We start from the raw sequence: 27,868 nt of genomic DNA on the forward strand, positions 1-27,868 counted from the left end.
TATGTAAACTTCTGACCCACTGGGAATGTGATGAAATAAATAAAAGCTGAAATAAATCATTCTCTACTATTATTCTGACATTTCACATTCTTAAAATAAAGTGGTGATCCTAACTGACCTAAGACAGGGAAAGTTTACCAGGATTAAATGTCAGGAATTGTGAAAAACTGAGTTTAAATGTATTTGGCTAAGGTGTATGTAAACTTCCGACTTCAACTGTATATTATGTGTGTGTGTGTGTGTGTGTGTACCTAATGTAGGTAATAGGATATAATAATGAATAATGTTGAACTAACATACCATCAAGGGAGACTTTAAAATCTACAACAATGAACACCTTTTGAAACAGCTGTGAATACCAAGCTGGCAATATTTAATAATTTAAATATATAAACTTTTGATATTTTGGTGGTACAGGTGTGATTAATTTATTTTCACAGATTTTTTTGTACACTTACATGGCAATCATATACTGAATCATGGTGTGTGGAATAGAGAGGAGGTGGGTGCTATGTGGGTGGGATGTTCTGCCTGCCAGCCAGTCTCGGAAGGGGGGCGTGAAGGAGACTGAAGCCCAGGCACTGAAGCTCTCTTTCTTCTGAGTGTTTGCAGGGCCGTCGATGTGTCTGCTTGGGGGGGGATATACACGACTGTGATTATAATCGAAGAGAATTCTCTTGGTAGATAATGTGGTCGGCATTTGATTGTAAGGAATTCTAGGTCAGGTGAACAAAGGGACTTGAGTTCCTGTATGTTGTTATGATCTCACCACGACTCGTTAATCATAAGGCATACATCTCCGCCCTTCTTCTTACCAGAGAGATGTTTGTTTCTGTCAGCGCGATGCGTGAAGAAACCAGGTGGCTGTACCGACTCTGAAAACGTATCCCGAGTGAGCCATGTTTCTGTGAAACAGAGAATGTTACAATCTCTGATGTCTCTCTGGAAGGCAACCCTTGCTCGAATTTCGTCTACCTTGTTGTCAAGAAACTGGTCTTTAGCGAGTAGCATACTCGGGAGCGGTGGGCGATGTGCAGCTTTATAACCCCCCATAGAGGGTTATAAAGCTGCTTTTACTCAGCAATCACAATGAAAATTTCTCTCTCCCCCCCATTTCTCTCCCTCTCTCTCCCAGTGTAATTTCCTAATGGCATGTCAGGTGGTGTCTCCGTCTGGCAAGGGGTGAAGTTTTAGGGGTGTCGTGTGGGTTAGTGTTTGCTAATTAAATGTGTGCATGCTTGTGTGTGTGCTAACACAAGAAGAGGGGCTGCGGTATTCAAATCCACACACACACTCTGTTCCCAGCTCCTTACCTGACAGACATTGAGAGAACAAAGCTCTATGCAGCAGGCACAGAAAGAGAAAGAGTGAGAAAGGGAGAAAATTAACAGAGAAATATATAGCTGAATAATTGACAGAGAAATGCTCTCTTCAGCAGACAGGTATTTTAATCAGTGTCTCACTGTGTTCTTTCCTCCTCGGGCACATTTATTATAAACTGCATCCTGAGCTGGGAGACGAGATTTGACTCTAATTTGCAATGATAGGCCTGAATAACATCAGCCGTGTGCGTGTCATCCTACCTGGTCATTATGAGCAGTCTGACTGTGTACTGTCAAAGGCATCCTATGTGGATCAGTGGGGAGCTGAAAGCCTGTCACAGTAACACAGAACTCCAGGAAACTAAAGGCCTCTTTTAATAGAATGATGGATGGGATGTTTGCAATAAACCTCAAAGGATTTAGTCAGAGACTGGAATCACACCAGAATTTCTACCAGTGTGTGTTTGTCACTTTGGCTTGTCTCTCACATACCATCCCTCCACAGAGTATTTCTGTCCTTTTCTATCTTATCTATCAGTCAGAGATGATCAACCATATGCTACATTTTAATATCTTTTCATCTCTTCTCTCCTCTCTCTCTTCTTTCTTTCTTTCTTTCTTTCTTTCTTTCTTTCTTTCTTTCTTTCTTTCTTTCTTTCTTTCTTCCCCCCCTCTCTCAGGATGATAACTGGGGGGAGACCACCACCACGGCGGTGACCGGCACCTCAGAGCTCAGTCTATCCCAGGAGGAGGTGGTTGGTCTGTGGAAGGTACCGGACGACGGCCAAAGGCAGGGCTGTCGGCTCTACACTCCCCTGGTTCTGGGCTTCTGTGTGGGGCTACTGGTCCTTGCCACCCCCCTGGCCTTCCTGGTCCTCCCGGCAGTGCTGTGGCCAGCCAGGCTGCAGGCCTGTGGCTCTGCCTGTGAGGGCCTCTTCCTCTCTGTGTCCTGTAAACTCCTCATTCTCCTGCTGGCTGTTTGGGCTATCTTCCTGCGCCAGGCCAGTGCCAGCCTGCCCAGAGTGTGTGTATATCGAGCCCTCCTGGCCACGCTCACGCTGCTGCTCACACTCTCCTACTGGCTGTTCTATGGGGTCCGCATCCTTGACTCACAGGTGTGTATGCTTCATAATTGTGTGTGTGTGTGTGTGTGTGTGTGTGTGTGTGTGTGTGTGTGTGTGTGTGTGTGTGTGTGTGTGTGTGTGTGTGTGTGTGTGTGTTGATCCTGTGTTGTGTATTCTCCAGGATGAGGACTACCAGGGTATCGTCCAGTTTGCTGTGTCTCTGGTGGACTCTCTGCTGTTTGTCCACTACCTGGCCATCGTACTACTGGAGATCAGACATCTCCAGCCCTGCTACAGCCTGTGTGTTATACGCTCCACTGATGGGGAGACAAGTTGCTACAACCTGGGACAGCTCAGGTAATACACACAACAATCTCTTGCTAAAATGTTGCTGTTGACCGTAGTGACGTCATTCTTCTACCAGCAATATGAAGATGAAGATCACTTTATTCACATTAAGGTCAGACCAAAATGTTCATTCTGCTTGAACTCAGTCTGTATACAACAAGGAGGGAACTGAATGGTGTGGCCCAGATGAATTGAGAAACCATGTTGTGTCCACTGATGCCACTAAAAAGAAGCCAGTCAGCTGATCACTCAGATAGCAGAAACGTTTACAGAAAATCAGACTATTAGAGAATTCCTTTAGAATTCCCCAACCCCAACGCACACACCCACACCCGACTGCCCTGTTGAACTGTGGGTAATTGGAGTCTCGTGTTCAGGGGGAAGCGTGGCAGTAATTTAGTTTCTAAATCACCCCGAATGCTCCAGTCCAGTCCTTTTGCTCTAGGGTGCTATTCTGGTAATTAGGTGGGCTGGGCCTGAGAAAGAGGGACTTTGATGCAGTATGATGAATTTACCTTCCAGATACTGATCTACAGTCGGATTTGGCATTTTCTTCATAACTGTTCAGGCTAGGATTTATGGCTAGTAAACTGATCGTAGATCTGTGCCTTAGGAGAACTTCAACCCAGAGCTGTCTCTCTTATCAAAAGCGTATGGTTTAAAGGCCCAGCGCAATCAAAAACATGATTTTTCTGTGTTTATGTACAGTACCAATCAAAAGTTTGGACACACCTTTTTTTTGTGACTATTTTCTGCATTGTAGAATAATAGTAAAGACATCAAAACTATGAAATAACATATATGTATATTCTGTATTTTATACAATCTATTGCATCTTGCCTATGCCGCTCTGTCATTACTCATCCATATATTCATATGTACACTACCGTTCAAAAGTTAGGGTCACTTAGAAATGTCCATGTTTTTTTTGCCCATTTAAAATAACATCAAGTTGATCAGAAATACAGTGTAGACATTTTTAATGTTGTAGATGACTATTGTAGCTGGAAACGGCTGCTTTTTAATGGAATATCTACATAGGCGTACAGAGGCCCATTATCAGCAACCATCACTCCTGTGTTCCAATGGCACGTTGTGTAAGCTCAAGTTTATCATTTTAAAAGGCTAATTGATCATTAGAAAACCCTTTTGCAATTATGTTAGCACAGCTGAAAACTGTTGTTCTGATTAAAGAAGCAATAAAACTGGCCTTATTTAGACTAGTTGAGTATCTGGAGCATCAGCATTTGTGGGTTCGATTACAGGCTCAAAATGGCAAGAAACAAAGAACTTTCTTCTGAAACTCCTTAGTCTATTCTTGTTCCGAGAAATGAAGGCTATTCCATGCGAGAAATTGCCAAGAAACTGAAGATCTCGTACAACGCTGTGTACTACTCCCTTCACAGAACAGCACAAACTGGCTCTAACCAGAATAGAAAGAGGAGTGGGAGGCCCCATTGCACAACTGAGCAAGAGGACAAGTACGTTAGAGTACCTAGTTTGAGAAACAGACGCCTCACAAGTCCTCAACTGGCAGCTTCATTAAATAGTACCCACAAAACACCAGTCTCAATGTCAACAGTGAAGAGGTGACTCAGGGATGCTGGCCTTCTAAGCAGATTTGCAAAGAAAAAGCCATATATCGGAAATATAAGCACAAGCATTTTGCTACACTCGCAATAACATCTGCTAACCATGTGTATGTGACAAATAAAATTGTATTTTTTTTTATATGGAATCATGTAGTAACTATTTTTTTTAACATATCAAAATATATTTGATGTTTGAGATTCTTCAAAGTAGCCACCATTTGCCTTGATGACAGCTTTGCACACTCTCAACCAGCTTCAGGAGGAATGCTTTTCCAATATCCAATACAAAGGTTCCCACATATGCTGAGCACTCCTTCACTCTGTGGTCCAACTCATTCCAATCCATCTCAATTGGGTTGAGGTTGGGTAATTGTGGAGGCCAGGTCATCTGATGCAGCACTCCATCACTCTCCTTGGTCAAATAGCCCTCCTTTGTCAAATAGCCCTTCACAGCCTGGAGGTGTGTTTTGGGTCATTGTCCTGTTAAAAAGCTAATTATAGTCCCACTAAGCGCAATCCCGATGGGATGGTGTATCACTGTAGAATGCTGTGGTAGCCATGCTGGTTAAGTGTGCCTTGAATTCTAAATAAATCATTGACAGTGTCACCAGCAAAGCACCATCACACCTCTTCCTCCATGCTTCACGGTGGGAACCACACATGCGGAGATCATCCGTTCACCTACTCTGCGTCTCACAAAGACACGGCGGTTGGAAACAAAAATCTTATTTGGACTCATCAGACCAAAGGACATATTTCCACCAGTCTAATGTCCATTGCTCTTGTTTCTTGGCCCAAGCAAGTCTCTTCTTCTTATTGGTGTCCTTTAGTAGTGGGTTTCTTTGCAGCAATTTGACCATGAAGGCCTGATTCACTTAGTCTCCTCTGAACAGTTGATGTTGAGATGTGTCTGTTACTTGATCTCTGTGAAGCATTTATTTGGGCTGCAATTTATGAGGCTGGTAACTCTAATGAACTTATCCTCTGCCGCATAGGTAACTCTGGGTCTTCCTTTCCTGTGGCAATCCTCATGAGAGCCAGTTTCATCATAGTACTTGATGGTTTTTATGACTACACTTGAAGAAACTTTAAACATTCTTGATATTTTCCAGATTGTCTGACCTTCATGTCTTAAAGTAATGATGGACTGTTGTTTCTCTTTGCTTCTTTGAGCTGTTCTTGCCATAATATGGACTTAGTCTTTTACCAAATAGGGCTTCTAGATACCACCCTTACCTTGTCACAGCACAATTGATTGGCTGAAATGCATTAAGAAGAAAAGAAGTTGTACAAATTAACTTTTAACAAGGCACACCTGTTAATTGAAATGCATTCCAGGTGACTCCTCATGAAGCTGGTTGAGAGAATGCCAAGAGTGTGCAAAGCTGTCATCAAGGCAAAGGATGGCTACTTTGAAGAATCTAAAATATAAAATACATTTTGATTTGTTTAACACTTTCTTGGTAACGACATGATTCCATATGTGTTATTTCATAGTATTGATATCTTCATTATTATTTTACAATGTAGAAAATAGTAAACATAAAGGTAAACCCTGGAATGAGTAGGTGTCCAAACTTTTGACTGGTACTGTATATTTCCACACTATGGAGAAAAAAAAATATCACTATTAGAATGGTATCATACATTTTTGTTGGATATTAAAAAAGCAGACGGAGTGAGCGACACCAAGGCAACTCTGCTCCAGCCAAGACTAGCTAACTTGTAGCAGCCACAACGTTATTTATCATCCCATATAACAGTGTCTGTCTTGACTGGAGGGCCCTAGAGAAGCTTTTAAGCTAAGCTAGCCAACTACAGCTAGCCAGGCTAATTGAGGCCACATGCTACGCTTCTCCCCAACCCCATTCAGATAAAACAGCCTACCTGTTGGTTGCTCATTGTAGCCTACTCCTTCTCATTTCGCTAATTTTAATTCCGTAATTTTATTCCATCTTGCATTGCATTAGTGAACTCTCACTCCACTTGCTACACATTGAGCCTCTCTGACGCTTTGATTTGCCAACATAAACAAAAAGCTACAGACGTGAAGGCTACTGGTCGGCTACCGGTTCTTTTTACGGGGGCGCACTGTACACCTTGTTTTATTAAATGAATCATTTGAAATGTCATTGTATATCCTTGTATGTAACAATGTCACATGGATATTTACATTTAATTTAGTAAAGACCTTTTCATTGTTAAAGTAGGCCTGTAATTTTTTATGCTCACAAGAATTAATACTTACACAAGTATTTGAATACTAACTTCCATTCAGATATTTCAATAACCGTGCTGATCCCTAGCAGAAAGGTTAGCTAAGTGTACGTAGACTTGACATTGGTACAGTATATGCGTGGTTCTGTCTCTCTATGCTGCCTCACCTCTAGCCTCTCTGTCTGATACTGACTGATCTCCTTTAGAAAGGCCTGAGGCTGGAGGACAGTTTAAAGCAGGGAACCCTGTATAACGTGGCCCTGGTCTGCAGTAGTCTGGTCAGGGGGAGTAGTATAGATATGAGGCATGCTGCTCAGTAAGAGCTATTTTATCAGGTGAATCAAATCAGCAGGGACAATAATGGACTTCATTCCCGACCTTATTTTATAATACATCTATCTGTTTTCTCTACCTCCGACTACTTTATGGCCTTTTTTCTTACCCTATCTCTCTCTCTCCCATCTTTCTCTCCCTCCCTCTGCCCCTCTCTCTCTCCCTCTGTCTCTGTCTGTGTCAGTATTCAGAGGGCAGCTCTGTCTCTGCTAGAGTTCTACTACAGAGACTTTCCTCTTCATAACCCCGCCCTTCTCTCCGCCTCCAAGCACCGTGCCGCCAAGCACCTGGCTGGCCTCAAGGTCTACACCGTGGATGGTTAGTATAGCTACAGATTCAGTGGTTCTTCAATGGTTACATTGGATTTGTGTCCCTGTATGTGTCGTCCACCTTCCAATCATCTCTTTTCCTCTTTGTAACTGCATCATAAAGTGAAACTCTTTCTCTTTCTCGCTCTACCTGTCTCTCCATCTGTCAGCTGTCTGTCCACCATATCTGTCAATGTATGTGCTTCGTTGTGATGGTGTCTCTCCATATACTTTCCCATGCCACCTTAAGCAACATTTAAAGCTAAACTGAGAGCTTACCTTTTGGACAATGACAGTAAGTAAAGCTGGGTAATAATCTCTTCTGTGTGTGTACTCTACTAACCTAGTGTACATTACTAACCTCACTCATCACTTCCCTTCCCTCACCCACGTTTTCTCTGCTTCTACGCATTCACACACAGATACATACCAATCTAACCACCCCTTTCATTCACCAGATATTCTACACAGACATACAGGCACCGACTGTCCCTGGAGTACTTGGGCCTTCCCAACTCAGTGCAGATTTTATGGGTTTTCTCTATGGTCTTTGTAGTGGAGTTTGGTAGAGGAGTATGCTGGTACGGTGTCCTCACAGAACCCTCCCACCCTCCCCTTGTCAAAGTATGAAATGGGAGGGAGGGCTTCAGAGGCTTTGGCATTTCTGCCTTTCAATAATTCATCACAGTAGCTTTCAGCCTTACACACACACATACACATGCGTGCGCACACACACACACACACACACAGACACACACACGCACACACACACACACACACACACACACACACAAACACACACAGTGAGGGGAAAAAGTATTTGATCCACTGCTGATTTTGTATGTTTGCCCACTGACAAGGAAATGATCAGTCTATACTTTTAATGGTAGGTTTATTTGAACAGTGAGAGACAGGATAACAACAAAACAATCCAGAAAAACGCATGTCAAAAATTGTATAAAATGATTTGCATTTTAATGAGGGAAATAAGTATTTGACCCCTCTGCAAAACATGACTTAGTACTTGGTGGCAAAACCCTTGTTGGCAATCACAGAGGTCAGACGCTTCTTGTAGTTGGCCACCAGGTTTGCACACTTCTCAGGAGGGATTTTGTCCCACTCCTCTTTGCAGATCTTCTCCAAGTCATTAAGGTTTCGAGGCTGACGTTTGGCAACTCGAACCTTCAGCTCCCTCCACAGATTTTCTATGGGATTAAGGTCTGGAGACTGGCTAGGCCACTCCAGGACCTTAATGTGCTTCTTCTTGAGCCACTCCTTTGTTGCCTTGGCCGTGTGTTTTGGGTCATTGTCATACTGGAATACCCATCCACGACCCATTTTCAATGCCCTGGCTGAGGGAAGGAGGTTCTCACCCAAGATTTGAGGGTACATGGCCCCGTCCATCGTCCCTTTGATGCGGTGAAGTTGTCCTGCCCCCTTAGCAGAAAAACACCCCCAAAGCATAATGTTTCCACCTCCATGTTTGACGGTGGAGATGGTGTTCTTGGGGTCATAGGCAGCATTCCTCCTCCTCCAAACACGGCGAGTTGAGTTGATGCCAAAGAGCTCCATTTTGGTCTCATCTGACCCCAACACTTTCACCCAGTTGTCCTCCGAATCATTCAGATGTTTATTGGCAAACTTCAGACGGGCATGTATATGTGATTTCTTGAGCAGGGGGACCTTGCGGGCACTGCAGGATTTCAGTCCTTCACGGCATAGTGTGTTACCAATTGTTTTCTTGGTGACTATGGTCCCAGCTGCCTTGAGATCATTGACAAGATCCTCCCATGTAGTTCTGGGCTGATTCCTCACCGTTCTCATGATCATTGCAACTCCACGAGGTGAGATCTTGCATGGAGCCCCAGGCCGAGGGAGATTGACAGTTCTTTTGTGTTTCTTCCATTTGCGAATAATCGCACCAACTGTTGTCACCTTCTCACCAAGCTGCTTGGCGATGGTCTTGTAGCCCATTCCAGCCTTGTGTAGGTCTACAATCTTGTCCCTGACATCCTTGGAGAGCTCTTTGGTCTTGGCCATGGTGGAGAGTTTGGAATCTGATTGATTGAGTAGGTCTACAATCTTGTCCCTGACATCCTTGGAGAGCTCTTTGGTCTTGGCCATGGTGGAGAGTTTGGAATCTGATTGATTGATTGCTTCTGTGGACAGGTGTCTTTTATACAGGTAACAAGCTGAGATTAGGAGCACTCCCTTTAAGAGTGTGCTCCTAATCTCAGCTCGTTACCTGTATAAAAGACACCTGGGAGCCAGAAATCTTTCTGATTGAGAGGGGGTCAAATACTTATTTCCCTCATTAAAATGCAAATCAATTTATAACATTTTTGACATGCGTTTTTCTGGATTTTTTTGTTGTTATTCTGTCGCTCACTGTTCAAATAAACCTACCATTAAAATGATAGACTGATCATTTCTTTGTCAGTGGGCAAACGTACGAAATCAGCAGGGGATCAAATACTTTTTTCCCTCACTGTACATACATACATACAGTACACACCTTGGTGTTAATGATTCATTGATTCATCTCTCCTGATCTGTATCTCCCGGGGTTACTGTACTGATCTCCCCTCATACCCACATATCCCTCATGAATATGGACCAGATTCCACTACTCCATATTCATATCCCCCAGGAACCATTATTTATGCTTTTACTACTTCTGGGTGAGTTATTGGTATTCACCATAGAGAGATGTGAATTATATGATCAAACTGGTATTGTCTTTTATTTGAGGAATATTTACTAGCCTGGTAGCCAGATGTTAGTTTCAACTTTGGCAAACTCTGTTGTCATTTGGCAGATGGCTAAACCAGCTGTAACTATCAGGCTGAATATTTCATCAGTCTCATCAGATTTTTAGATTTAGAATCCTCACTGAGATCTGTGTTTTCCCCGGGTTGCTGTTGATTTGCTGATTGGGCCACAGTGACCTTCCCATCATGCCTCTGTGATTCCTGTTCATAGGCCCAGGCAACCCGGCGGGGCCGGCAGAGGGGTCGGGGGGACTGAAGGTGGGGGGCAAGTCTCGGACCATGATCTCTGCAGCAGCCAGGCACAAAAACACCACTCATAACGAGCTTTACTACGAAGAGGCAGACTATGACAGACGGGTCTGCAAACGCAGAGCCAGGTGAGTGAGTGAGTGAGTGAGTGAGTGAGTGAGTGAGTGAGTGAGTGAGTGAGTGAGTGAGTGAGTGAGTGAGTGAGTGAGTGAGTGAGTGAGTGAGTGAGTGAGTGAGTGAGTGAGTGAGTGAGTGAGTGAGTGAGTGAGTGAGTGAGTGAGTGAGTGAGTGAGTGAGAGAGAACACCCTGAGTGAATAGGAAGGTGAATATTTGGGTTAAAAGGAAAGACATTTGTGAAGAAAGAAGGATGAAAGATACATAGGTACAGTGCCTTCAGAAAGTATTCATACCCCTAGACTTATTCCACATTTTGTTGTTACCTGAATTCAAAATTAATTAAATATATTTTCTCACCCATCTACACAATACCCCATAACAACAAGGTGAAAGCATGTTTTTAGGAATCTTAGCAAATGTATTGAAAATGGTCACGCCCTGACCTACTCTACCATAGAAAATAACCTCTTACTATGGTCAGGACGTGACATGAAGAGAGGCTCTCGGAAACATGTTCTGTTGGATTTTCCCCAAACAACGCTTTGTATTTAGGACATAAAGTTTTTTGCAGTTTTACTTTAGTAGTTGTTGCAAACAGGATGCATTTTTATTCTGTACAGGCTTCCTTCTTTTCACTCTGTCATTTAGGTTAGAATTGAGGAGTAACTACAATGTTGTTGATCCGTCCTCAGTTTTCTCCTATCACAGCTATTAAACTCTGTGCAGTATCTGTTTTATAGTCACCATTGGCCTCATGTTGAAATCCCTGAGTGATTTCCTTCCTCTCCGACAACTGAGTTAGGAAGGACGCCTGTATCTTTGTAGTGACTGGGTGTATTGATACACCATCCAAAGTGTAATTAATAACTTCAACATGCTCAAAGGGATATTAAATGTCTTCTTTTTTTGCTTTTTTTTTATTTTTACCCATCTACCAATAGGTGCCCTCTTTGTGAGGCATTGGAAAATCTCCCTGGTCTTTGTGGTTGAATTTTACTGCTCGACTGACAGACCTTACAGATAATTGTGTGTTGGGTACAGAGATGAGGTAGTCACTCAAAACGTATTGCACACAGTAAGTCCATGCAACTTATTATGTGATGTGACTTATTTAGGCTTTCCATAACAAATGGTTTGAATATTTGACTCAAGATATTTCAGCTTTTCATTTAATTCATTTGTTAAAGAAATTCTAAAAACATAATTCCACTTTGACATTATGGGATGTTGTCTGTTGGCCAGTGACACAAAATCTCAATTTAATCAATTATACATTTGGTCTGTAAGACAATAAAATGTGAAAAAAGTCAAGGGCTGTGTATTCTTTCTCTAGGCACTGTATGATGCTTAATGCAAGGATTTAAAATATAGATGAGGATTTACATAGATGGACTTAAGAATAGATACAGTAGGGTACATTGTCTTGTGTTTTTATAACTTGTAGGATGTAAGAACAGATGTAACAACAATGTACAGTAGTATACTGAATGTTGTGTGTACATTGCTGTAATCGATGTTTTATTGCCACACACCGGATAGGTGCAGAGAAATGCCTTGTTTTACAGGGTCAGGCCAAGTAGTACGGCGCCCCTAGAGCAAATTAGGCTAAGTGCCTTGCTCAAGGTCACATCGATAGATTTTTCACCTTGTCGGCTCAGATATTCGAACCAACGACCTTTCGGTTACTGGCCCAACGTTAGGATAGTAACTTTAGGGTGTAAGAAAAGATGAATGTACAGTATACTGAATGTTGTGTCTGTGTGTACATTACTTTAACGTTAGGCTAGTGGTGGCTGTGGAGGAGGCCTTCATGCATGTGAGGCGGATGCAGCAGGAGGAGCAGAAAGTGTCCCCCGGGGATGTGATGGATGTACGGGAGGCAGCCTCGGCCATCTTCCCCTCCATGGCCCGCGCCCTGCAGAAATACCTCCGAACCACCAGGAGGCAGCACTGCCACAGCATGGACAGCATCCAGAGACACCTGGCCTTCTGCCTCACACACAACATGAGCCCCAAGGTAAGTAAGAATGAACCCATTAGCCCTACTCTAGTGCCAAGTCAGTCCCCGTGCCCTAACACAATACTCTTTATGATGACCCCTCAGTTGAGCTTCCTAAAATAAATAAATGGATAGGGATTGATTTAGACTGGGCAAGTATGACCAGGGTTGGAGGCATGTCCACAAGCTACTTACGATTATGTCCTTACGATAGTGTGTCAGCAATTCTGAAATGTGTTGTGTCTGTCTGTCTGTCTGTCTGTCTGTCTGTGTGTGTGTGTGTGTGTGTGTGTGTGTGTGTGTGTGTGTGTGTGTGTGTGTGTGTGTGTGTGTGTGTGTGTGTGTGTGTGTGTGTGTGTGTGTGTGTGTGTGTGTGTGTTCAGGCATTCCTTGAGGCCTACCTGTCCCCTGGTCCTACGCTGCAGTACGGTCAAGAGCGCTGGATGGCTGATCGGTGGACTCTGGTCAGCGAGGCTGCGGTCACCAGCAGTCTAAAGGAGGGCATGGTCTTCTCCCTTAGGTGTCTAGACTTCAGCCTAGTGGTCAGGGTCAAGTCCATCCCCTACATTCGAATGACCGAGGAGTATGTTGACCCCAAGTCACACAAGTTTACCCTGTGTCTTCAATCTGAAACATCAGTCTAACAGACACGAAAGACTGTGGCTATTCTAGAATTACAGTATCATACAATTTTTGTATGTTTTTTTGTGTTATGTTTCTTAAACCCTTTTTTACTTTGATATGCTCTTATTGTGGTATTTTGTGTCTCTTAAATTATTTATATTACTGTTTTTTATAAAGATTGTTTTGGCTGCTTTGCAATTTATTTTATTTTATTGTATGTATTTTTTATGAACAGATGCATATGGAATATTGCAAGATGAAGTGTTAGCATAGTTAATAAACCCTATGGATCCCCAGCCTATAGCTTCTTTGCAGTGAAGATGAGAGAGATAGCGAGAGATAGGCAATATGCTCTGGTTTCTATTGTCCTGAGGCAAACTGGAACACTGAATTATGTCAAGGTTTTTTCTATGCACTGTAGATGACCCCTGCAGCATTTTTGTTCTCCCTCTCTGTGTGTGTGTGCGTGTGTGCGTGTGTGTGTGTGTGTGCGTGTGTGTGTGTGTGTGTGTGTGTGTGTGTGTGTGTGTGTGTGTGTGTGTGTGTGTGTGTGTGTGTGTGTGTGTGTGTGTGTGTGTGTGTGTACACAAACTGTATCTACACACAATCTGGCTCTACATGTACCTGTCTCTGGATCCTCCCTAGGGTTGCTATAGCAACAGTGAGTATTTTCATATCTTTCGCCCTACTAATATGAATGAAATACTACCTAATCACCAACAGTTCAGGTTCAGTTGTCTCAAACTAAAGACTGCTTGTCTTTACCGCCAATGGATTGTACATGTGTTTGTATTTATTTAAACGTGTGGGTTCTTTCCATTTAATTGATAAATGTCTTACTTGTCTGGCTGCCCACAGTTATGTTCAGCCACTGTACTACCCAGGATTCCTAGGCATATCTGTAAGAGGTTGTCAGAATCTGTTGTACTCAAACTCAAAGCGGACTATTGCTAGATACTGTCCTCTAACCATGAACTCACAGTTGAAAGAACAAACAAGCTGGGAGGGTGAGAGGGAGGGAGAGAGAGCATTTATACAGACATATTCTATACTTTTGGCATCTAATGAGGAGACATATGCAATAGATTTGTGTCTTATCTCCAGATGAAATAAGCTATTATTACATTTCTACAGAACCTATCCCTTAAAGCTAAGTGAAACAGATGCAGGCTCAAGTTTGTCCATCTTCAGATTGAAGAGAAAACAACAGATGAAACGATGGTACAATATCCTCTCTTTTATGAGAGTTTGAGAAGAGAAAACACAGAAGTAGCTGTGGTAATGTATTTTCTTCCAGACATGACTGACTGATCTGATACCACCAATCAATATCACATTTTTTTATTGGTCACATACAAATATTTCGAAGATGTTATAGCGGGTGTCGCGAAATGCTTGTCTATCTCCAAGACTGCATACACATATCTACATGTCCTGGAACTGATTCCAATAGGCCCAGGTGATACATTTCTAATATATTTTTTTTTTAACATTTGGATATTGGATACGGTATATTCCTCAGTATTGATGTGCAGACAACAGTCTCATAGTGAGGGATCTCTACATTCACAACAGAAGCTGTAGTGCCATCTAGCTACAACTAGTAGTACTACCACTGCTATGGGATTTTTATACTAATCTGTGGACAGTATTTATTTCTTTTTATATAGAATTTTTTTTATCCAAATCTTCCCTATTACATGTGCTTATTTTTCAAGACTATGATAATGAAATTGTTAGCAATTGTACAATCATTGTTGTCACTAAAAAGTTAAATGTTGAGGATTTTATAGTGTTGAAATCATGGTTGTGAATTTTGTTTGAATACCGTTCGAATTCATCCTTTATTCCTTGTTTTCTTGAGGTAATCGCAAGTCGTAAGTGTTGGATAGATCAAAGCAAGATTGCCAACCAATGCTTTCCGTCATACAACCAATTCAGATATGTGACTACTTAAAGGAAGTGTTTGAATGGGGCCTTTGTCTCCTGTTATGCATCCTTCACTACAAAGGTGCCTATGTTTTGAAACACATATGTTGTATGCTCAACTTGTTTGTGTTATTGTATGCAAGAATTTTCGTCCTATAGAGAGAGTGTGTGCGTGCGTGCGTGCGCCAGCCATCCTAAATTTCATACTGACAAATTCAGTCTTAAGTTTTTGCTTTAAGATTACAGATATGGAATTACAATAACTGTATCAAGATTCACATTTGTAAAATAAATATTTGTATGAACATTTTCAACATATTCTCATACTGTATGACTTAGTTTTGGAACGCAAGTGTGTGTGCGTGTGTGTGCTGCAGTGTATTTGTCTTGTGTACTGTACAGTATGTGAGAAGGCGGAGAGAGAGCGAGCGAGAGAGTTAGTGGTTGTAATATGAAGGTTGAGTATAGACATTGAGTTAATATCTGAAGCCCCCTTCCCCCTACTGTGCCCTGGTCCTACGGAACACTGAGAACTCTCTCCTGCCACTACACATCTCCTCTAATAGCCCACGGAAGGAGGGCGAGAACGAGCGATGAGTCAAGGAGGGAAAGAGACAGAAAGATGAAGAGAACGAAACATTGCGAGAGAATAAATGAGAGAAATTGAGACTTGAAGAATTTGCATTTAAATAGGCTTTCCTCTCCCATCTGGGTGTGTAATGCTGATATTATCTCACTTTGCAGCTGTTGCATACTCAAACACACATGAATACAGAGATGGAGAGGAGGAGGAGATGAAAGGAGAGAAAGTGTTGTGGAAATTGGAAAGTGTCAATAGTAATAACAAAGATCTAGCCCCTGGGAAAGAGAGAGACAGGTGTGTATTTGCACTGAATCCAGGAAGTAGAACCTAAACTGCAATTATCTACACACAGAGTATATAATAGAGGGCACAGAAAAGCACACAAAGATGCCAACCTTTTCAGTGACTTCAGTGAGGTTTAGTATAGTGTACAGCAGCACTTCATTGATCAAACTAAAGTTAGATTGATGTATTTGTCGTGGTTGCTAGTCATTGTTATAAATTAGTAGAATTAAGGGAAGGATGGAAAGTACTGTTTGTGGTTTTCTGAAGTATCTCTGTTGGTCAACAGATTGTTACTTCTCTCTTTCAGATAGATTTCAGTTTATCTACAGTATTTTTATCAGATTCTTGAAAAACAAAATCTGTTGATGGGGTTTTCTTCTAATGCAGAAAGGTTGATTTTGGCCAGTGATGTACACATTGTACAAAATATTTTATAAAAGCGTATAGATCTATTCCTCTCTCCCTGAACTCGTTCACTTTGATGATGGTACAGTGAAGAGACTATACAACAATGTTGTGAATTTTGGATTACAAATTTGTAGTATTTGAATTATTCATCATCATCATCATCATCGTCGTCATCATCATCGTCGTCATTATCATCTTCGTCGTCATCATCGTCGTCATCGTCGTCATCTTCGTCGTCATCATCATCGTTATCATCTTTGTCGTCATCATCTTCGTCATCATCATCGTTGTCATCGTCATCATCCTCGGTGTTGACCTTGCCAGACAGGACGTCCTCTATCCAATCCTCCAGCTCCTGGGCTGTGGGCAGATCCTGTTCGTCTATCTCCAGCCAGATGCTGTCAGCCTGTCCAGAGGGAGGGAGCGAGAAAGAGAGGTCAAAGGTCAGGGGCCAACATGTGTTCGATCTGACTTTCACAATTCCGGACAGGTTGCCAGCAATTTCTTATGCTGTACTGGAGCTGTTAGGGGACTCACATCAGTAACGTTGACCACTCCGATCTGAGGCTTGAACAGGTCCACGTGGAAGGTCTTCTCCCAGTAGGGGATCAGCTGAGGAGAGAGAGGGAGAAGACACTGTGAGACCTGAGAACTGTAGGGACTTGTAGAAGAGTTCCTTTAGCCCTGTCTGTCTGTCTCTGTATGTGTGTCTCACCAGGGGGAAGTCATCAGGGTCGATCCAGATGATGCTGAGACCAGGGTGGTGAGTATTGTCTCTGGCCACCTCCTTCAACAGCTCCAGGAACTCATAACCATCTGAACAACGCAGCAAGAAGGTTCGTCTGTGTTTTATCAATCCCTGAGAAGTTAGTTGAATTTCCTGGAAGCTATGATCCATTTCAGTGATTCTCAGGTTCAGATAAGACTGATACAATGCCTACAGAAAGTATTCACACCCCTTGACTTTTTACACATTTTGTTGTGTTACAGGCTGAATTTAAAATTGCGTTTACAATTTGTGTCAGTGATCTGCACACAATGCCCCATAATGTCAAAGTGGAATTATGTTTTATAATAAAAAATGTAAACCTGTAATGCCTTAAGTCAATAACTATTCAACCCCTTTGTCACGGCAAGCCTAAATAACTTCGAGTAAAAATGTGCTTAACAGGTCAGACAATAAGTTGCATGGACTAACTCTGTGTGCAATAATGGTATTTAATACATACAATTATCTGTAAGGTCCATCAGTCGAGCAGTGAATTTCAAGCACAGATTCAACTACAAAGACCAGGGAGCTTTTTCAATGCCTCACAAAGAAGGGCACCTATTGGTAGATGGGTAAAAAAAAAGCAGACAATGAATATCCCTTTGAGGATGGTGAAGTTATTAATTACACTTTGGATGGTGTATCAATACACCCAGTCACTACAAAGATACAGACGTCCTTTCTAACTCATTTGAGAGGAAGGAAACCGCTCAGGGATTTCACAATGAGGCCAATGGTGATTTTAAACCAGTTACAGAGTTAAATGGCTGTGATAGGAGAAAGGTGAGGATGGCTTGACAACATTGTACTGACACTAAATGACAGTGAAGAGAAGGAAGCCTGTACAGAATAAAACTATTCCAAAACATGCATCCTGTTTCCAATAAAGCGCTAAAGTATACTGCAAAAATGTTTGCAAAGAAATTAACTTTATGTCCTGAATACAAAGCGTTCTGTTTGGGGCACATCCAACACAACACATCACTGAGTACCACTCTTCATATTTTCAAGCATGGTGGTGGCTGCATCATGTTATGGGTATGCTTCTCATCAGCAAGGACTAGGGAGTTTTTTTTATTAAAAAAAAGCTAAGAGCTAGGCACTGGCAAAATCCTAGAGGTAAACCTGGTTCAGTCTGCTTTCCAACAGACACTGGGAGACAAATCCACCTTTCAGCAGGACAATAACCTACAACACAAGTCAAAAATATACACTGGAGTTACTTACGAAGAGTGGCTAGTTACAGTTTTGACTTAAATATATGGTAAGAGTTGAAAATGGCTGTCTAGCAATGATCAACAACCAACTTGACAGAACTAGAAGGCCAATATTGTACAATCCAGGTTTGCAAAGCTCTTAGCTCGATTTACCCAGAAAGACTCAGAGCTGTAATCGCTGCCAAAGGTGATTCTAAGATGTATTGACTGAGGGGGGTTGAATACTTGTCTAATCAAAATATATTCCATTAATAAAACATATATTTTTCTAAAATGTTCTTTAACTTTGACATTACAGAGTATTTTGTAGTGACTGTTGACAAAAAATGACAAATCAATTTTAATCCTGCTAATCCCACTTTTGAACACAACAAAATATGGAAAAGTCAAGGGGTGTGAATACGTTCTGAAGCAATGTGTATGAGGTTGCTCTTTTAAAAGCTATGTCACGTTCATCTCCTCGGGAACCTGTACTGCAGAGCTAAGTGTATTTATACTAGTGTTCGCCTTGCTCAATACTAAAATTGGGTAATGATATTGATATAATGGCTTTTACCAGGGTCCTCCTCCTCTGCGAAGGCCACTACATGGATCCCCTCCAAATCGTCCTCCTGAGAATAACAGAAACAACATCATGAGAAGCTGTCCCAGGATTAAGGCAAGTAAAGCAAGATTGCATATCAAACACTTCTATGTATGTTACATTGAGTAATTCTCTATTCAGAGGCTTTGAACTGAACTGAAAAATAATACAACTTCTCACCCAGGTCTCAAACATGTCCTCAGCACGCAGTTTTCTCAGTGTTGGTCTGAAAACAAAGACAAACAATCTTACACAACCCTATCTGTTTGGTGTCACTAATCACACTGATCAGAGTGAAATAACTGTTCTGACAGCCATACTGATCCCTTTCTTACCTCCTGTGTTCAGTGACGAAGGCCACGATCTCCTCCTCAGAGTTGGGCCTGTCAGGGACAGTGACAGGCTCCTCCATGAAGGGCTCGTAGAAATCCACCTCGTTCATCTTCAGGGTCAGCTCCTTGGCCACCTTAAACCACACAAACACCTTGAATCAGGACCCCATGTGCTGACCTGACAGGACCCGTACTCACAGACCAATCAGGACCCCATGCCCTGCCCTGACAGGACCCCTACTCACAGATCAATCAGGATCCCCATGCCCTGACAGGACCCCTACTCACAGACCAATCAGGACCCCATGCCCTGCCCTGACAGGACCCCTACTCACAGACCAATCAGGACCCCATGCCCTGACAGGACCCCTACTCACAGACCAATCAGGACCCCCTGCCCTGACAGGACCCCTACTCATAGACCAGTCAGGACCCCCTGCCCTGACAGGACCCCTACTCACAGACCAATCAGGACCCCCTGCCCTGACAGGACCCCTACTCACAGACCAATCAGGACCCCATGCCCTGCCCTGACAGGATTCCAACTCACAGACCAATCAGGACCCCCTGCCCTGACAGGACCCCTACTCACAGACCAATCAGGACCCCCTGCCCTGACAGGACTCCTACTCACAGACCAATCAGGACCCCATGCCCTGCCCTGACAGGACCCCTACTAACAGACCAATCAGGACCCCATGCCCTGACAGGACTCCTACTCACAGACCAATCAGGACCCCCTGCCCTGACAGGACCCCTACTCAAAGACCAATCAGGACCCCCTGCCCTGACAGGACTCCTACTCACAGACCAATCAGGACCCCCTGCCCTGACAGGACTCCTACTCACAGACCAATCAGGACCCCCTGCCCTGACAGGACTCCTACTCACAGACCAATCAGGACCCCCTGCCCTGACAGGACTCCTACTCACAGACCAAGGAAACAGAATTTCAAGGTATGGATGTCAGTATACTCACAGATTTCTCAAAGGTAGCGAAGAATCTGATGTAGGGCTGGAACTGCTCTGCAGCCTCCTTGAATTCATGGTAGTCTGGAGGAGACCAGAGGTTTATGAAGAAGAGAAAGGAGAGCATTTGGTGGAGTGAGGGATGGAAGAGAGTACCCTTAACTTATTTTTAAGTTGCTGTACTACTGTGTAACCACCTGCTGCACCATTTCTTATCCATTATGAAGAGATGTAGACCTTCAGCATTAAAGTCTAATTCCCCGATTGGTTCTGTCAATTAGCATAGCCGTTACCGAGCATCTGTTAGCTTGTGTGTGCTAGCTGGGCTATCATTAGCCTTTAAGGAGATGCCGTTGACACATACAGGCACTGAAATAACTGAACCCTGTTGACCCCTAGTTCTAGGCTCCCACAGTTGGTCAGGGGCGAGACAGCCGTCATTGTGCTCATCATGAGTGTGGTGCTGCGTCTTAGGATAAATGGGAAAACATTTCGGCTTCACAGCCGTCTGTGAAGGGAGGGTAAAATTGGTCATGAAGCTCATGTAGCTCCGTTGGTAGAGCATGGCACTTGCAGCACCAGGGTTGTGGGTTTGATTCCCATGGCGAACCAGTATGAAAAAAAGTATTAAACTGTCTGCACTCACTACTGCAAGTCGCCCTTGATAAGAGCATCTGCTAAATGACTGAAATGTAATCCGTGGTGGTGGGGAGTTTAAAAATGCTCTGGTCATTATCAAGGCCAGGGGATCATCCAATAGCAGTCCAACCCGTGCCATCACACATAAACATAGACAGACTGGCAAAAACACTCACTCACATTCTGATTCGTCGTTCTTGAAGTAGCCAATAAGACGGATGTCTTCCTCCATCCTGTCGAAGGCCCTCAGCTCCAGAGTATTTCCTATCACCTCCACGGGCTCCTCCAACAGCTAGAGAGAGAAGAGAGAGATTGTTGTACAGGGAAAGGGACACAACAGCAAGCTGATCCTAGATCTGTGCCTATTATCAATGAGGCACTCACGTCTAGTAGGAACTCCACCAGGGTGTCTGCAGAGAGCAGGCCATCAAACTCAATCACATGGTCTCCCTTGAACACGTACACACTTCCCTCTTCCACCAGGCCTGGGTCATAGTTTAGGGTTCAGGGGGTCAAATACAGACCATTATTTACAGCCATTCACTGAAGGCTGTACAAAAGCCTTTTGGTGCTTCATAGTCATGCAGTATCATACTATTTGGCAACTATAGTGCAGGTTGATGTGTTAATATGTTTTCTTACCCAGCTTCTTGGCAACCTTGACGTCTTCGTGGGAGTCAACCATTCCAAACCCAATCTCCTTTTCCTCCATAACCTGGGCAGCCAGCTGGAGATGACAAAAGACAATTACTTCAACATCATCATAACACTAAAATTGGAACAGTGTCAAATAGTGTCAAATAGATCTTACATCTGCCCTTACTGGTACAGATGTAAGATCTTCATTTGATCACTCTGTTGTTGCTGAGAAATTTCCTATACAGCAGGCAATGCAAACTTGTAGTGTATTATAATATTAAAAAGGCTTCTAAAGTGTGTTATTTCCACTTTAAAATGTCAGACTTGATTTTCCCTAACAAAAAAAATGTATCAACCCCTACCAAAAATGTCCATTAAATATAATCCACATAATAATTCACATTTTCTGTTGCCACATGATTATTTCTCTGCTGTAGCAAACTGGTTCAAATTAAGATTCTACGTCTGTATGTGCTCACAAACTGTGATCCAGTTTGAAGCATTGACAAAACATTGAAGCTTTTTTAAACTTTAATCAATCATATCTAGGAAAGAACCCTAGAGAGAGAGAGTCACTGCTGACCTATAATTTACATCAAATCAAATTGTATTGGCCGCATACACATATTTGCACACACACACACATACACAGTCACGTCCACAATCTGCGACTGTAAGTTGGCACTGGGACAGACAGGACTGAGATGAGACTTAATTGGGGTGACGTTATTGAGTAGATAACGGTCCAGAGAACAGAAAAGCCCGAAGGCGACACACACACAGAGAGAGACAGTTCTAGAATGACTAAAAGTGCACAGCTCTACATGTAGTGTACATGCAAGCCAGAATGCTGCTGCCGTTGTGGTCTCAATTAGCTGAGGCTCTGTCAGTCAAGGCCTTGAGCTCTGACAGGTCCCAGGTCAAACTGGGGCTCCTAAGAATACCTGACTGACAGAAATATCAGGAGGGGAACACTGATTTGTCTGTCTTTATCCAGATAATACGGTGACAGCTGATCATTTAGGGCTTTGAACATCATGTTTGAAAAAAAATGATATAGAGGCAGGGAATATGCATTAGTTATAGACAAGAAGAAGGGATTGTGTGTGTTTTTTGCAGCTCAGCAACTGTACTATGCTGTACAGTGTCCATCTTTCAACTTCTAGCAAGCTAAAACCAATGAACACAGACAGAAAACTACAACTTAGAGTACATGCAACATGAAACAAGTAGCCTTTGTCCAAGCATGAGATACATTATGTCAATGATACATTGACAGAGTGATGAAGAAAGATCAGATAGGCTGTGGACTCTTCAAACAAATCTCACTCTGTAAGCTCCTTATAAAATAATGCAACATGGATGTAATCTCCAGACCTGGGTTCTAATATATGTGTACTTGATTATTTGTTATGTAGATCTTTTCCATGTATTTCAGTATGTTGAAATAATGTGTCCCGAATCAACTACTTATATTGGAAGTTTGTAAAAGTATTTCCAAAAACATTATTTTCAAATTGCAAACAGACCTGGTTCAAATGCATGGGAGTATTTTAATAGTTGTTATAAATACTGTGTATTTAAGTAATTTCAAATACTTGCCAATATTCAACTATTTATGTTTTCAGCAACAACATATCTAAATACTTACTTCCAAATGTATTTGAAAGTAATTTAAATACCCTCAATACTTTTTGAACCGAGATATGGTAATCTTATACAGATATCTTTTAGTGAAGCAAAATAATAAGTACAGTTAATTATGATTACCCTGGACCCTAACCATAGTGCAGTATTTTGGGGTATTTTATTAGGATCCCCATTAGCTTTTGCGATAGCAGCAGCTACTCTTCCTGGGGTCCACACAAAACATGAAACATTAAATAATACAGAACATTAATGGACAACAACATCTCAAGGTCAGAACTGCATAAATGTAAAGCGTCACATATAGCCTACATATCAATACATACAGACAAAATATCTAGGTCAAATAAGGGAGAGGCGTTGTGCGGTGAGATATTGGTTTAGCTGTTTGCTTTTTGAACATGTTTGATGTACATTTGAGCGATCTGAGATGGGAGTTCCATGCAATCATGGCTCTATATAATACTGTATGTTTTCTTGAATTTGTTCTGGATTTGGGGTCTGTGAAAAGACCCCTGATGGCATGTCTGTGGGGTAAGTGTGTGTGTCAATGCTGTCTGTAAATTGACTATGCTGTGTGTAAGTTTACTATGCAAACATAGTCAACTTACCCATCTGTGGTGAGTTAAATATCTGGGGCTATTATCAGGAGTGGGAGACTGGTCTCAGATTACCTGCTGCACATCACACTCTAACACAAGCCATGAGGAGCACAGGACAGCTAGGGAGAAGAGCTTAGGCTAAAGCCGCCCACTGTAGCCCACTGTCACAGCTCAGATATCACACTGTTGCAGTAGGATACTACACTGACACTTTACTTGAAGTAGCTTCTTATGATGTGCTGATTACATTAGAAACATATTCATAGCACATTAGACTGTAGATGCAGTCATAGGGCATTATGAAATGCTATAATCAATTAGCTAACCCTATAGCTTCAATAACATTTTAATTGATATAGTATATTAAATTTCAAAGCAAAACAGGGAGAGAGACTGACACGGGAATAACCTTCACATGTATAGCTCAATAACATACAGTGCATGAGTGCCGGTCCTATTTCTGCCTGTGGCAGAGAGCTGGGGTGAATGACATACATTACAACGGGAGTGATGTGGAGAATGAATTAACAGAAATAGCCTTAACTGACAGAATTGGGCAGCTTCTCTCTCTCTCTCTCACACACACACACACACACACACACAGACAGACAGACAGACAGACAGACAGACAGACAGACAGACAGACAGACAGACAGACAGACAGACAGACAGACAGACAGACAGACAGACAGACAGACAGACAGACAGACAGACAGACAGACAGACAGACAGACAGACAGACAGACAGACAGACAGACAGACAGACAGACAGACAGACAGACAGACAGACAGACAGACAGACAGACAGACAGACAGAGACCTTGAGAGCAACATACAAAACATTAAAAACACCATCCCACAGGGATGTCCTTTGGGTGCTGGACCATTGTTGATACACACGGGAAACTGTTGAGGATGAAAGACCCAGCAGCGTTGCCGTTTCTTACACAAACCAGTGCAACTGGCACATACTACCATACCGCGTTCAAAGGCACGCAATGCTTTTGTCTTGCCCATTCACCCTCTGAATGGCACACATACACAATCCATGTCTTGATTGTCTCAAGGCTTAAAAATTATTCTAAAACTTGTCTCCTCCCCTTAATCTACACTGATTGAAGTGGATTTAACAATTTACATTAATAAGGGATCATAGCTTTCACCTGGTCAGTCTTTGTCATGGAAAGAGAGTTTTCATAATGTTTTGTATACTCACATTAAAGGAAATCTCCCCTCAAAAACTATATTTTGGTATTTATTTAATTAGTCCACTGTTAATACAGTCCTAAAATGTTTTGGATGTCAGTGGTCAAGTTTTCAAGATGTTGGAATTTCAAGAAGCAAATGCCGCATTCAACTAATTAGAAAGTCAGAAATGTCAGAGTTCTGACAAGCCTGTGAACGCAGCAATAGTTTCACATGCCACATCACCAGGATGATGCAAACAAAAAAAACATCATTATGATGACGTGGCAAGTGTCACTTTGCTTCTTGAAAGTCCAAAATCTTGAAAACTTGACTGTTGACATGCAAAACATTTTGGCACTGTGAATAAAAAAATACCAAAAGATTGTTTTTTAGTGTATTTTTCCTTTAACTAATCAAAAGAGAACCATTGTGCTCTCCCAGAAGTTTGGCTGGTGCGTAAAACCCGCAAATTCAGACAAATAAAGAGGTGTAAAGGGTTCGCACTCCAAAATATGCTGCATATTGCTTAATTCATTATTCAATGTTAAATTTGTTTTACTGCATCAGGGATAGCGTACACAGACGTTTCGGAATTACAGCCTTCTTCAGTGTGTAGGTCTGTAATTGAACACAGCATTTGTAAACAACAACAAACGAGCAGCAGGTGATGTTTTTCATTCACAGTGACATGTAATGAAGTACGCTTTATGCAACATATTTTGGAGTGTGAACCCATTACACCTCTTTATTTTTCCTTTAACCACAGTCAGCAAACCCCTCAGTAAGTTGTGAGCTACGTGCCCATTGGAACACTGTAATGTCTTGGTACTGTAAATGATTTATGGAGTAATACTGTAGGTCTAGCTGACCCGGTGACCCCAGACTGTTAAATCACCTCAGTCCAGCCCAGGTGTTCCCCCTCCCTAGTGACTCTCCCCTTTCTCCTCCACCCACCATCTCTTTCTCCTCCTCATCTATTTCACCTCCTCCTCATCTCTTTCTCCTCCTCCTCCTCCTCATATTTTTATCCTCTCCCACATCCTCTCCCACCATCTCCCTTTTTCTCCCCTCCTCCTCCTCTTCCTCTTCCTCATTCTCATCAAGCTTACCTCCAGCACCATCTCGGTCATCTGGTGTTGTTTCTGCAGCTCCTTGCCGTCAGGGATGGGTTTGTGGTACAGCAGACAGAGAATGCTGTACTTCTTCATGGCCTTCTTGTAGTTCTTGTCATTGATGTCGATGACCCTGTCATTCCCGTCATAGCGAGGGAACTCCAGGCCCTTCTCGGTCTGGACGAAGGGCGCCAGGGACAGGGACAGGCACGGGATCAGGAGCAGCCACAGGGAACGCATGGTCTGAGTTAGGAACGACCAGGCACCCAGAGAATCACAGAGTAACCTTCACTAGTTACGGCCTCCACAAGAGCGCTTAGGCTTAGGAAAGAAAACAAACTCCAAAATGTTAAAATAATTTTTAAAACAACAATAGAAAGACAGGTGGAGAATAACAGGTTGCCCTTCAATTATAGTATAACTATCCTTGAGTTTCGTTCCAAGCCGCCCTCTAACGCATAGCGCTTGTTCAGGAACCAGCAACCCTCTCTCTCCCCGTTTCGCTCCCTCTCTCCTGTCGAGACAAAGGGAAAGAACAGCCCTGACAGGCCTGGAGCGCGCTGGGGGGCTGGATACCGTACATAGCAGCACCCCTCTCCCCCTGCCCACCACACACAGGCCCATTTTTAGGAGACCAGTTGTTTAGGTGCTAAAAATAAATAGGTAAGACTGCGAAAGAGAGAGAAAGGACGACAGGAGATAGTGGGTTTTTACACTGGGCCTCAGCTCTCTGCTCACACTCTCACACCATGATGTCTCTATTTGGCATGTTGGGAGGAATGAGAGAGCGATGTGCTGAGGAGATTTGGGGGTGATAGTAATCTGGGGTCTACATGTATATAGTTCTAACTGTCATAGTGTAGATTGGGTTAGTTACCATGAGCATAAAAAGAGCCTCCTGAGCAGTGCCCAGGGGTGTAAACTGGGTATTCCCAACAGGTTAGAATTATGCTAACATTGTCCCACACCACAAGATCTAGAGTAAGTTAATAGATGCTAATGTAGTGACAGGTTAATGGACAGCACTAACAGGTTGCCTGATGGCAATATCATTGAGATAGCTTTATAGTAGTTACTTTAAAGTAACTGCCCAGTGAAAATCTCACTTTTCAAAGTTCATTATTCTGTTAACTCATATTCAAATAATGTTGTTGACTCGTCCTATACTCGTATTTGTAGCCAAAGCATAAATTGGAGAAAAAAACATAAAACATTTTTAAAAACACCTCAAACTTGTATCACAAACAGACTGTTTAAAAAATGCTTGCTATTTTCTCATAAAACATGTCATCTCCCTGAGGGGGATGAGCTGGCCACTCCAGAGGAGGATGACTTTGGAAATCAGCAGTCTGCTTGCATGAATATTTTTAATGACCAGTATGCGCCCACACCATTCTGTTGTTGGGGTACACCCATACCATTCTGTTGTTGGGGTACACCCATACCATTCTGTTGTTGGGGTACACCCACACCATTCTGTTGTTGGGGTACACCCATACCATTCTGTTGTTGGGGTACACCCATACCATTCTGTTGTTGGGGTACACCCATACCATTCTGTTGTTGGGGTACACCCATACCATTCTGTTGTTGGGGTACACCCACACCATTCTGTTGTTGGGGTACACCCATACCATTCTGTTGTTGGGGTACACCCATACCATTCTGTTGTTGGGGTACACCCACACCATTCGAAGATACAGGCATTTTGCTACACCCACAATAACATCTGCTAAATATGTGTATGTGACCAATACAACTTGATATGATTTACAAACAGACCTAATTACAATTTTTCTCTAAGGAAAACTATTTCACTCATATTGTAAGTAATTGTAGGTCATATTTTATAGAAATCTGGAAACACTGGTCAGTGACTTTAAAACTATTTGCTATTGCTGTGTGTGTTGGTGCAGTTGTCAGAGCATACTGGGGTAAAGGGAGGTGTTGGCTGAGGGGTTACAGAGCATACTGGGGTAGCAGTCATCATCATGAATCAAGTTGACAATCTACTGGCAAAT

The 27,868-nt window shown here is 42.6% G+C and overlaps 2 protein-coding genes across 3 annotated transcripts in view; one reads left to right on the plus strand and one right to left on the minus strand.

The window, feature by feature from the left end:
- The window catches only part of LOC106586627 (vang-like protein 1), a 37,789-nt gene extending 22,601 nt beyond the window's left edge, over positions 1 to 15,188 (plus strand). For both annotated transcript variants that reach the window (XM_014174114.2, XM_014174115.2), the window contains 6 exons: positions 2,003 to 2,437; positions 2,568 to 2,743; positions 7,061 to 7,194; positions 10,167 to 10,332; positions 12,105 to 12,339; positions 12,705 to 15,188. In XM_014174114.2, coding sequence (XP_014029589.1) covers positions 2,003 to 2,437; positions 2,568 to 2,743; positions 7,061 to 7,194; positions 10,167 to 10,332; positions 12,105 to 12,339; positions 12,705 to 12,965 — 1,407 coding nt within the window. In that variant the 3' untranslated portion in view covers positions 12,966 to 15,188. The remainder of the gene's footprint in view (positions 1 to 2,002; positions 2,438 to 2,567; positions 2,744 to 7,060; positions 7,195 to 10,166; positions 10,333 to 12,104; positions 12,340 to 12,704) is intronic.
- LOC106586628 (calsequestrin-2) lies at positions 14,271 to 26,399 on the minus strand. Its single transcript, XM_014174116.1, has 11 exons — positions 25,845 to 26,399; positions 21,302 to 21,386; positions 21,044 to 21,144; positions 20,840 to 20,951; positions 20,031 to 20,104; positions 19,055 to 19,185; positions 18,900 to 18,945; positions 18,693 to 18,747; positions 16,866 to 16,966; positions 16,688 to 16,762; positions 14,271 to 16,556 (listed from the first exon to the last, which is right to left on the minus strand). The coding sequence occupies exons 1-11, from the start codon at positions 26,085 to 26,087 to the stop codon at positions 16,293 to 16,295; spliced, it is 1,287 nt and encodes a 428-aa protein (XP_014029591.1). The 5' UTR covers positions 26,088 to 26,399; the 3' UTR covers positions 14,271 to 16,292.
- Positions 26,400 to 27,868: the final 1,469 nt, after the last annotated feature.

Source organism: Salmo salar, chromosome ssa25 (genome assembly GCF_905237065.1).
Source record: "Salmo salar chromosome ssa25, Ssal_v3.1, whole genome shotgun sequence".
Classification (NCBI taxonomy): domain Eukaryota; kingdom Metazoa; phylum Chordata; class Actinopteri; order Salmoniformes; family Salmonidae; genus Salmo; species Salmo salar.

What these genes read in the sequence shown, in the direction of transcription:
- LOC106586628 (XM_014174116.1), bottom strand. Translation starts at nt 26,087, where the DNA reads ATGCGTTCCCTGTGGCTGCTCCTGATCCCGTGCCTGTCCCTGTCCCTG. An exon ending in TGGTGGAGTTCCTACTAGAC is followed by an intron (nt 20,952 to 21,043) that starts GTGAGTGCCTCA and finishes TTCTCTCTCTAG; the next exon opens with CTGTTGGAGGAGCCCGTGGA. An exon ending in AGGACATGTTTGAGACCTGG is followed by an intron (nt 18,748 to 18,899) that starts GTGAGAAGTTGT and finishes TGTTATTCTCAG; the next exon opens with GAGGACGATTTGGAGGGGAT.